The 12500-nt window shown below is 44.0% G+C and overlaps 1 protein-coding gene across 1 annotated transcript in view; it reads right to left on the bottom strand.

The window, feature by feature from the left end:
• Positions 1-9588: 9588 nt before the first annotated feature.
• Positions 9589-12500, bottom strand: part of gnl1 (guanine nucleotide binding protein-like 1) — a 21053-nt gene continuing 18141 nt past the window's right edge. The window contains exon 12 of the mRNA XM_063198853.1: positions 9589-10665. Within this exon, the coding sequence (XP_063054923.1) occupies positions 10391-10665 (275 nt within the window). The 3' untranslated portion in view covers positions 9589-10390. The remainder of the gene's footprint in view (positions 10666-12500) is intronic.

Genomic DNA, 12500 nt, shown 5'->3' with positions numbered 1-12500 from the left:
ATGTGGGCCTAATCAGTGGCCTCAGCTAATCAGTGGGTAATCTGTAGTCAGATTGTGACAGTGGTGTTGTGGTTCGTATACCTTTGAGCTGAAGGCCTGTCAGATCCATCCATGGCCACTACACTGTGTGTTTGCAAGGAGAGCCCTGGAGGCCTGCGGCTGCGGCTGGGAGGGGTGTCACGGAGGTGTCAAGGGGTCAGGAGGTCATCAGCGGCTCACTCGGGACGGTCACTGTGCAGAGGTCAACAGAGGTGGGGAACTGCCGTCAAGCTCCCTCTTGGCTGTTCCCGGTGAAATATGCCCAGTCAGCAGCTTTTCACAATCAAATGCCGCCATTGTATGTAGCTCATTCATTTTCTTGTCCAGGCCCTGCCATGGCCAACCGGTAGGGCACTTGCCTGCCATGCGGCTGACCCGAGTTCTATTCCCGGCCCGGGTCCTTTGCCGTCCCCTCCCCATCTCCCTCGCAATTTGCTTCCTGTCCATCTCTCACAATCAAATGAAGTCGAAAAAGACAAAAAAAAATATTCTCTCAGTCCAAATCCACCCAGTACCCAAGCTGTGCCTACTTTGGGTAAGAGAGGCCAAGTCCGCCATGGGAACTTTGTTTTCAGCAGTTCAGCACACAGGTCATTTAGTCTTTTCTTGTTTGAGATATGCCTGAAATTTCACACGTTTAATGTAGTCGTAAAGAAAAGAAAAGAAAAAAAACAGATAGAAACTCAAAGAACAGCATATTTTTATTTCATTTTCTATATAGTTCCCAAATTTCTATAACATTTCTATCAACTGTGAATTTAATATGCATTCTGTTTTGATATTAACTGCTGCAGGCACATTTTCAATATCAAGTTCAAATCTGTAGAAAGACATAAAATATTAGAAGAATATCTAGTAGTAGAATAGTAGAATTAGTAGAATTCCAGGTAATCACATGAATGCCTTAATTGCAGACAGTATAGCGTATTGCTGCTAACATGGAGAGACAGAAACAGAGAGAGAGAGACAAACAGACTGACAGACAGACAGAGGGTAAGGGACAGAGCGACAGAGGGAGAGAGATACACACAGAGAGAGATAGAGGAAGATAGGGAGAGAAAGAGAGGGAGGGAGAGAGAGATAGAGGAAGAAAGGGAGAGAGAGAGAGAGAGAGAGAGAGAGAGAGAGAGAGAGAGAGAGAGAGAGAGAGAGAGAGAGAGAGACTCTGTGGCATTTTGTTTTGGCTGACCTCTCACACACTGGGTGTCTCCCTTGGTGTATCTCATCACCCTGGGCAGGCTGCACTAAACTGGTGCTCCTACTCCCTACTCCCTCTCTTCCTCTCCTCTCCCCTGCCCCGCAGGCGGAACAGACTCCTTTTGGGTGTCTGATTACCCTGTCCACACCCACTCCGTTCACTGGGGGCAAGCAGGAGCGAGAGAGTATGACTAGGGGAGAGACACCATAGGGTGCTCTCTCTCTCTCTCTCTCTCTCTCTCTCTCTCTCTCTCTCTCTCTCTCTCTCTCTCTCTCTCTCTGGTATCCAGGCAGCAGTGGCAGCTCTACCCACAACTGTCGCCACTGTTTCAAGCTGTCGCTTTTAGCTTCCAGGGTGAGATTCATTTCCTCAAAGTTTTGCGGGGGCTCGCACACCTTGAAAGTCTTTGTTTGCAGGTGCGTTTCAAGGTGTCATACTTTTCAGTTCGTACGTAGAAGAAAAGCAGAAGAAGATCACTGCTTCTTTCACCACTTTATTTTTGGTTTGCTAAAAGCAACGTTGTGCTCTCTCCCTCTACAAACTGAAAACTGAGATTAATTTCCTCACAATTTTATTCTGTTCATGCTCCTGTCAAAAATTACTTGAATTGAATTACTAAGATTTGTGCTTTGCTTTTAACTGGATAACACTCTCCATCGCTGTGCAAATAAGGCTGTTTACATTCCACCTCTGCCTCCTACTTGCCTGTGCATGCGCTGCCTCTTCTGGTGAACTGATATTTCGTTTACGTTTACAGTCATTTCTCCCTCTTTTCTCTCATCTCCCTCCTCTTACTTCTCACTCATATTCTGACTGGGACCCATTCACTGCTCAGTGAAAACGAGTGCCCTATACATATTTGTTGACAATGCCAAGGCCTACTGGTTCCATGAAGTCATGGCTATTACAAAATAAGTACAAAAGGCACAAAATCAATTGAGGCCGCCATTGATTCGGGCCTGGCTATTCTCCTGTGTTCTGTCACCATGGTTACTGAGCTGCATTTTAATTCTTCATGGCCCTCTGTCTCTGTACTGCTCAACTCTCACTCTCTTTTTAAAGTTCCAGACAGACTGTTACTAGCTCCCCCCAACATGGTTAGGGTGGTGGGTGTGTGTGGGGGGGATTGAAGAGGTGGGGGCTGAAGCTGGGGGGTAGCTGGAGATTTTGGGAATGGATGCCAAATGAGTGCCATTGCAATGCAGTGAGAGCTGCCGCTAAAAATATCTATTGACACATAGCTTTCGGCTCACAAACACATGGCCACACAGACGGGCGGGCAAACACACACACACACACACACACACACACACACACACACACACACACACACACACACACACACACACACACACACACACACACACACACACACACACACACACAGGTGTACATGCATACACACACACACACACACACACACACACACACACACACACACACACACACACACACACACACACACACACACACACACACACACACACACACACACACACACACACACACACACACACACCTATTCAAATGCAGGTTGCCATAGCATTGCTTATGAGAGAACACCAAAAAGTATTGTTATACGTATATTTCCATTTGATGAGGAGTTCTTAAATAAGGAGTTGTACAGACCATTGTTCAAAAGGTGTTTAGCTTCTTCATGGAAACAAACCTGAAGCAGAGGAGGTCATACCCTGGGACAGGCTGACTACTGCCCCCCCCCCACCCTTCATACCCAAGTCGGAAGCAGACAAGGAGACAACTGCATGCTCGTAAATCATGTTTCATGTGGTGTGTGTGTATGTGTGTGAGTGGGTGGGTTAAGAGTGTGTGTGCCGTGCGCACGCGCCTACACAAAGGGGCGCTGACAGATTTGGCTGGGCCCGGGACAAAGACATCTGAAAGGGCCCCAAACCCAATCAATACAATGTAATGAGGATACAATTCTGGGCCCCCTCTGTGTCTAGGACTGGGACAAGTGACCCCTTTGTCCCCCACCTGTCGGTTTCCCTGCCTACATACAGTCAATCCGGAAAGTATTCACAGTGCTTTAGATGAACAAATTTGCTTTAGATGGCGCCAAGCATGTGTGGTGGTAAACAAGTGAGTTTTACACAAAAAGTGCATCATCTGGCTAGTCAAGCATGGTAGTGGGACTGACATCGTTTGGGGATGTATGAATGCCGTCAACATTGGAAATCTGAATTACACCTAAAGAAGCATGCATGTCAACATGCACTGTGACTACAGAAGCAGATCATGATACTTTCCATAGGATTTCATTCAAAACTCACACCCATCTATTTTAGCCAGGTGCAGACTCAAAATGTACAATTTCAATGTACTGAAAGGTTGAAACACACACCGGTGACCTCCCTTTTAATCCCTTTTCATTTCGAAATGAATGTAGTTGCTGCCAAAGGTGGTTCTACAAAGTATTAAGCAAAGGCTGTGAATACTTTTGTAAATATGATTTCTTTGTTTTTTATTTTTATAAATTTTCAAAACTGTCAAGACAACTTGTTTTTCACAGGGTCATAATGGAATAATTTGTGTAGGATTTTGACAACAGACATTCATTTGTAGCATTTGGAATAAGGCTGTAAGATAATAAAATGTGAAAAAAGTGAAGCGCTGTGAATACTTTCCGGATTGACTGTATATGTAGCCTATAGCATTTGTCACCTGTTTCTTAGAAGTGTCTCCATCTGACCGCGAGATTCATACCTCAGAAGAATGACAGCAGTATGCCTATGCTCTCTGAAATTAAACTACAGAGTAGGTGTCTCTATGTGTATGTACATGTCAGAAACGGCATGCTTGTTAGACTGAACCTGTAACACACCTTTGGCCAGGGCCGCTGACAGCTTTGGCTGGCCCCAGGACAAAGTCATCTGAAAGGGCCCCCCTCCCAATACAATATAATGAGAACCCAATTCTGGGCCCCCTCAGTACCTGGGCCTGGAACAACATACCCCTTTGTCCCCCCCGTGTCGACTGCCTTGTCCATGGCACCTCTTTGCGAAAGGTGAGGAGTGGGAGCAAGCAGCATGGCTTCACATACCATGCCGTATGTGCCAGAATAAGCAAGGACACATTATAATCATGGACCATGTGCAGGATACTGTAAATGTAGTATGTGAACCCATACTATTAAGAGATAGTTTATCAACCTCGTAATAGAGTTGATCCAACTGTCAGCAAAGTTTATCTAGAGTTCATGACTGAACACAACATCTAACTTAAAAAAATAATAATCCAAAATCCAGTTTACTCAGCTCTCAGTTCACGGTTACACCCTAAATAATAAGTTTGGAATTCTACCAAAAAGGCAAATCATTTATATATTACCTCAGCCAAACATGTTTAACGTGTGTTGCATAAGACTGAAACTTGAGGGAAAGGTGTTAAGTGGATCGATCTGACAGAACTCATTCCTTGTATTTTCAATGACATAAGGCCTTTGACAACCTTCAGCCATTCACTTTTGTTCTTGAAGGCCATTGTAAGAAATTATGGCATAGGCCTAGGCTATTATGTCTTGCAGTGTGTGAGCCATTGCTGTACCTTACAGGGGACACCTTAAGGTAGGGGTGGGGAACCTATGTCTCAAGGCCAAGGCCGTTTATGGCCCTTGAGGTCATCTTATCCAGCCCCCAAAATAATTTTCAATGTTATGCAGTTTCACATGTAATATGACATGTTTTGTCAAGAAAAGTTAGGAATTACATTTGCAATACAATTGAGTTATATTAGAGTAACTTTATATATAACTTTATATTTTCAGGGTACTTAGTGAAGGTGGGGTCTGTTGCAAAGGTGGCCGCCTTCAATATAGCCCTTAGAGGACTTTGTCAAATTTGAAGCGGCCCCTCGAATGAAAACGCTTTGCCACTCCTGCCTTGAAGTCACGCTGTGGGCACCTCATTTGATAAATTTGCCCGCTTCACAGAACTAATTGCACACAAATGGTTAATTGGTGAAAGGGCAAGTGTAGCCTACTAACTTAGGACCATGCCTGATTTCCATCACATTCCCATTTCTACGGTGATGTAATGGCGACGGCGATCCACTCAGAGCTTGCTCGTCTAATGGAAGACACATGGCTAATACTACTGCACTCAACACTTCCTTTACGCCTAATTACAAACACACACACGAGGCAAGAAGCTGACAAGGAGTAATGAATTTATAGGGAAACACTTTGGCCCTGTTCTCTTGATAAATCACTGATACGTCAAAATGATAGGGCCTGTCTGCAGTTGATTAAACGTGCCAGCAATGACGTATAGAGACAAGTCAAAAGATCAGTTTCATACACAAAATACGAAAACACAAAATAACTAAACCCATGTGCAGGACCCCAGATGAACGCATAGACTCAACGACCCAACCAGTATAAAAACTGTTCCAAGAAACGTCAGGTTTTTTTTTTTTTTTTAAAGGGACAGTTTGGTCAATTTCAACATGCAGTTGTAAAGCTCACACTACCCTGGACTTGTCAGTGCCTGAGATTTTTTTTTCTTCTTCTTCAGCCGTTTCCGAGATCCTGGTCATTGTAATGGGGGCAGCTCTTACTTTACATTTCAAAAAAACATTTTTATTTATTCCCAAAAACATCCAAAAGGTTATAAAACACCAGCAGACAACTAGCAAACAGCAGTAACTTTTGGGAAAATATGTGGAGTTGGCCTATGTTTCATTTTTTAAAAATGTAAACAAACGCTGCCCCCATTAGAATTGCTCATATCTCGGAAAGGGCCGAGCCGAAAAATGTGACATTACCAGGTATTGACAAGTCAAGGGTAGCGTGAGCAATACAGCAGCATATTGAAATTAACTGAACTGGTCCTTTAACTCTTATCCTAGCAGAGAAAGTTTGGGAACCACTGTTCAACATACTGTCACTAGGTGCATCGTGACTAGGCAGAAAAGTGATAGTGACCTCAAAGTTAGGACACTCAAATAAATATTGAATAAGTGCAGCCTAGATATATCAACTAGGATATATTCATATCCTGGTATTAAAAGAATAACAAAACAGAATCACCAAAAACCAGTCAGTTGGGTATAGTTTATTGCAGAAGATAACCACAGTCCAGTTTCTAATTGTCAATTGCTTTCAAACCAAGAAATGAAATTGGAGGAAAAAACAACTTCAGCACACACGCAATACTCTTTTCAACCCTTTACAATAATGTTATCACTTACAGGCTGTAGTTTCACAAGAGCAAAAAAAAAAAAAAAAAAAGCGCTTAAGTTCTAACTTTATGCTGCAAAATAACATCTCTCCTAGGTAGGGCAGCATGGGTCTTTGAATGTTCAAAAATCGCTGCTGCAAGGCTTAACATTTGCAATGTCTGTTGCAAATTAAATGTCGTTTCCTTTCTCAGTCTACCATCCTTTACAAAGACCTTGATTGCATAGTGCAAATGCAATATTTTTTCACATTTGACCCAAGAGAGAGGGAAGCACTATAGTCTCATCAAGATAATGAAATGTAGCTTTATGAATCGTAGACTTTCCAGCAAACAACCAACAAGACAGTACTCGGTCGGTACTCATAAATACTATTCTGTCCAAAAGAAAAATACTTTGGACACCATTTTATTTCTGAAATACTCTGTGCATTCCAATATATGACCTTGGGTCCTCACGTTTTGTTGATGCCCCGCCTCCGTGGAGAAAACAATTAAGCTTCCCCGCTGTCGGCACAACAATTTTTGGGGGACTATTCTTCATTCACCAACCAGTTTGCAAATGAGAAAATGACTTAACAATTGAGTTCTTGCGAGATATTGAAGTACAATGCTGTTATCAGTGATGTCATCACTGTGTATTACTTCCAGGTACGAGGCCACAAGCACAAGTGGAGGACGCAAGTCTGCATATTGGAATGCAGCCTCTGTGTCCACAAGACAAATGAGATTGCTGCACAGCTCTGTGCCATGTTTGTAGTAGTGTTTACTGGAGTGAGATATGAGGTATGGAAGTGTGCCAGTTCATCAAGGCAAATCAATGAGTGAAATAACTACTTTGCATAATATCGTGCTGTGAACGTAGCAAAAATATAGACTGTAGCAGTGGACTACAGCATCTCTACAATTCCTGTGGTAGTTAGAACACTACATTACCCCAAATATCTGGGTCAAAAAGTTGCCATCTCTTCCCCCCCCCCTCGAAAGGGATAGCTAGAATGTAACAGACAGAAAATTACTTCTTTGTTTTCATCTGCAACATCAGAGGCTTTTTCAATATGGCCGTCGGACCATATTGCTATTCCGTTGCCTTGGCAACTTCAGCACTTCTAATTATAAGCCCAGCCTTTGAATGGTTTCTCTTTGGTGTCCATAAGAAGCTTGCTTGACCAGTCCAACAGTCTGTTTGCGGAGCAAATATTAAGTGTCTATTCCCTTCAGAGCAGTCCGTTTAGACATTGGGATGTGTGGCCCTGTGTGCAAGTACTGCAGAGCACTGGCTAAGTGGGCTTCACTGATGGTTTTGTAAAATAAAATCCAATTTTGGGGTGTTGTATTTTTGGGGGGCACTTGTGATCCAGTGAGTCATTTTCATCGCACCTGGGTCCCTCTCCTTGCCTGCTTCTCATGACCACTGATTTCACCAGTCCTTTGGCATCACAGCTGAGGTCACTTATGGAATTATTATCATAATATTAATAATAATTAAATCGCCAAATGAAACCTATAAATGATTGTACCAATTTTGGGGTTCAAACTGAAGGAGTAACGAAACAAAATGAAACGAAAAATTAAAAAAAGGAGTGCAGGGAATGCAAAGCTACTGTACGTATGTGTCTGGAGGCACAGAAGAGAGATTAATGGCTTAGACTGAGAGACACACAATAGCACTCATTGTGTCTGTGGGAGTGGATACTGTGACATGTACAGATATAGGCATGGGCATGATCAGAAGAAGTCAATGGAGTTCAAGAGAGTCTGCGTGTGTGTGTGTGTGTGTGTGTGTACTGTATGTATGTGTGCGTGTGCGTTGAGACAGGAGGAGAGATGAATAGAGAGACTAATGATGGGGATGAGCAGAGAAAGAGAAAGGAGATGATGAACTGCAGGACGTCAATGACGCCTGTATGTTGGTCTGGAGAGAGGGGGAGAGAGAGAGAGAGAGAGAGAGAGAGAGAGAGAGAGAGATAGAGATTCTGAGAGTCTGGATGTCTGGATGTGTGTCTGTCTGTATATGAAGAGATGTATGCATGCTCTCCCAGAGAAAGAGCAATGGGAATAGGGGGAGGATGCTTTGTGGAAGAGAGACGTCCATCTTTTTCTTTTTTTTTAAAAAGTGTGCTCAACTCCAAACTATTTTCACAAGGTCTTCAGGTGTGAGTGAACAGACTTGTATATTTTTTGTAGAAAAGCCACACTCTCAAGTGTAATGCTATTCTTGTATTTTAATTTAGTGCATCAGCATTACAGACAGACGTTTTGGCCTAAGCCTAATGCCGTGTCCAGACCAAGAGCGAACTACGCTGCCTGGTAGCGTGGGTAGCGGAAGAAGTTTCGCCTTGAATTCACTGTATTCGCTCCAGACGCAGCATTGACATGTTAGATTCAGCTAATCACATAACGGCTCTGGCTTGACAGCCTGGGACATTCGGAGATATTAACGTTCCATTTGGTTTTCGCCGAACAGCGTCAGAGCGAATTCGCCTACGATTAGATTTAGTTTAATAGTCAAAATTCGCTCTGGTCGCTCAAGAATCTTTGCTCCCCCTTCGCTTTGGTAGTGCAGGTCGCGTGCCCTCCATAGAGAAATAATGACTTCTGTCGCTTCGTTTGCTCCTGGTCTGTACACGGCATAAGAAGTCTGTCCGTCATGCTGACCCACTAAAATAAAATACTAGAATTACACTCGAGGGCGGCTTTTCAACAAAAAAAGTGAAATGTCCATCACCATGAAGGAGGGCTGCAACTACAGTCAGTCTGCGCTGCGCTTCAGAGAGGGCTGTGCAGTTATGAGGTAATTAGCTCCTCTGAAGAAAAAGAGAAACAAGAGCTAAAAACAGGAGGACGATGATTATTATGATGACTGTGGTGATAGATCAAGTCAGATGATTGTGCTCACCATGTCAAAAACACTTACTGATTTGAATGTGCATCTGCCAGCGTGGCGCACAGCAAGAGAGCTGTGTGTAACCTGCGGCAGCACACAGAGAGAAAGGAAGAGCTGATTGATTGCCTAATGAGATGGTCAGAGAGGCAGGTGTTGAGAGATTGTTTGGAGAGAGAGGTAGAGAGAGAGAGAGAGAGAGAGAGAGAAGTGAGAGAGGATGGGAGGGAGAGAGAGAGAGAGAGAGAAGGTGGGAGAGAGGTAGAGAGAGAGAGAGAGAGAGAGAGAGAGAGAGAGAGATGAGAAAAAAAGAATGGCGGGACGATGATTCATGCCCAGTACCAGAAAGAGAAGAGAAGAGAAGAGAAGAGAAGAGAAGAGAAGAGAAGAGAAGAGAAGAGAAGAGAAGAGAGAGAATGATTGATTGACTGACTGACTGACTGACTGACTGACTGACTGAAATGTACCTGGAAACACACTGGCTATATATCTCTTGTACGAGTGGCTAAGTTAAAAATGAATGTGGAGAAGAGGGCATGGAGACGAATGCCGAATGGCTGCTGAGGAGTCGGACGGCTCGCTAGGGGAGGACTAGAATGATGTGTGTGGAATGGAGATGGCCAGCACTGACAGCAGAGGAGGTCAGAGATGTTTCGTGGGAATGTAAGAAATAAAATATTAAATAATTATAATAATAATAATAAAAAAAAAATAATGGAATGAACACAGTGGGTCTGGAGATGAGGTGAGGTGAGTGATGGGGGATGGTTGAGGAACCCTGGGATGGAGAGGAGTGTGCTCCCTCCCAACCAACCCTCCTATACACCTCACCCACAGAGGTGAGTAATGGGGATGGGGATGGAGAGCAAAGGCCTAAACTTAACCTGCTTTACTCCTGAACCAGCTTCTTAGTAAAGAGGTAAATGGTCTAATAGAAGAGCATTAAGCCCTCATTTCCTTAATGAGGACTCCAGGCTCTTCTATTAAGAGATTTACCTCTTAACCTAACCTGTTTTACTCCTGAACCAGCTTCTTAGTATAGGCCCCAGAGCTCAACCACGCTGCCCTGCCCCCTCACTCGCACTCGTTCTCGCCCAGGACGCTGAACATGTTGACGGTGAGGCTGGGCGAGGGCCTCTCTCTCCGCCTGGAGCTCGGGAAGCCATCGTCCTCGTCGTCTCCGTCCCCGTCCTCGTCATCGTCCGCGTCCCTGTCCTGCTCCTCTTCTGGCTCAGAGCTGGACTCCCCCTCCTCCTCCTCCTCTTCTTCATCCCTCTCTCCGGCACCCCCCTCCAGACGACCCTGCAGGCCGATGATCTCAGACAACTCTGGGTGGGACTCCCACTGGTCTGAGGGAGGGAGGGAGAGAGGGAGTGGGAGGGGGGGAGAGAGAGAGAGAGAGAGCGCAAAGGAACAGGGGAGGAGGGGAGAGAAAGAGAAAGAGATGGGACGAGGGAAGGAGAGTCATTTCACTTCCTCAGAAACAAAACCGAAAGTATTCGCCTGTACAGTATGAGCAAAACAGACGCACACACAACAGTTCTCCTACCAGACTAGCAAAGAGGACCAGAAAGTTTTCAAGATGGAAGCACACAAAAAAATTTAAAAGTCAAAATCAGGGCTTTGAACCATTATTTTTTTCCAAACGTTCCGTTCCGAACAGAAACGGAATTATAACGTTTCCGGTTATAAGTTCCATCAATAAATTGACGTTCCCGAACCGGTTAGAAGAAAAAAATACTGTTCCCGGAACGGTTAATTTCGTTCCTGTCAGCTAATTACTCCCATAGGCCTAACTGACGTTAATTAACCAAGAAAGACGGAAGTGCAAATGAGTCAGCCTACATTCCAAACTGTTTATTCAAGCAGATGAAAAGAATATCCTCCAGAATTTTGTCAAATGATGAAAATGCACGCTCCACGCTGACTTGGTCACGGGGAGCGCTATGACGGACATTGTGAGTTTGTGCATATTTGAAGCGGCCATGGATGCCCAATAACGTCGAACATTCTTGGTGCGCTTTACACGCGCTTCTCTGCAATGTCTCACAATGATGCAATGGAAACTCTCCCCTTTTGTGACAGTGGTTTCTCTTATTTAAGATGTGGAGTGAAGACTTTGTAGTCGACAGCGCTCTCTCCATTCAGTCAGAGAATGTCTGATGTCACACAGGACGTGAACCTCAGCCGTCATGGTAACGTGCACAGGAAAATAATTACCTTTTTTGTTTTGTTTGAGGAACGGTATTAACCGGTTACCATTATTTTGAAATAAGTGTTCCCGTTCCAGAACATAAAAAATAACAACGTTTCCGGTTTCGTTTCTGTTCCCTGTAAAATACAAAAAGTTCCCGGTTTTCGTTTTCGTTCCTTGAACCGGTTCAAAGCCCTAGTCAAAATATAGCTCTATATATAAAAAAGGGGTTCCACGCGCTTCTGTTTTTACATCTGGTGCATCAACGGGAGGGAGGCAGGTAATCTTGAATGAAGAGAAGACACCGGAGCAGCTCAGATGGGATGCTTTTTCTTTTTAATTCAAGTGCACAACATGTTAGGGACTAACGTTTCGATGGCAAGCCATCTTCATCAGAGACTCTGATGAAGATGGCTTGCCATCGAAACGTTAGTCCCTAACATGTTGTGCACTTGAATTAAAAAGAAAAAGCATCCCATCTGAGCTGCTCCGGTGTCTTCTCTTCATTCAAGATAGCTCTATATATAGTAGGTGACTGTGCAGTCTATGGACAAAGCATGGTTCAATGGATCTGAAGCACTTCAATCTGTCGATTGGCACAGGATTTCCTGGCTGGAATTGCTAACCAAAAAAGGTCCACGCAACACCATGCCCATATCACTAACTGAATAAAACGGAAGGGAAACCTTGGTGTCCATTCAAACACAGGGCGTCCCAAAAATATGTGTACAGTACATACTTCAACGCATTGGAAAGTAGGCGTTAATTTAAAAACAAAACATTTCATTTCGGCAAGTGCAATAGAATTTACAGGCATCATTTCATAGTTTTGCTTCCACCTGTTCTCAAACTGATATCTAATGTCTACGGGGTCTACTGAGAGCTACAAGAGTCACTGAACAGATGGAAGCCATTGAAAACGAATGCTCAAAAAACACCAAGAGAATTGTGCGTGATCAACCTTAATTTACACTGATTTAAAGCGGGTAT

Source organism: Engraulis encrasicolus, chromosome 5, assembly GCF_034702125.1.
Source record: "Engraulis encrasicolus isolate BLACKSEA-1 chromosome 5, IST_EnEncr_1.0, whole genome shotgun sequence".
Taxonomy (NCBI): domain Eukaryota; kingdom Metazoa; phylum Chordata; class Actinopteri; order Clupeiformes; family Engraulidae; genus Engraulis; species Engraulis encrasicolus.
The sequence above is the reverse complement of the archived record's forward strand: the minus strand, read 5'-3'. Positions and strand labels throughout refer to the sequence as shown.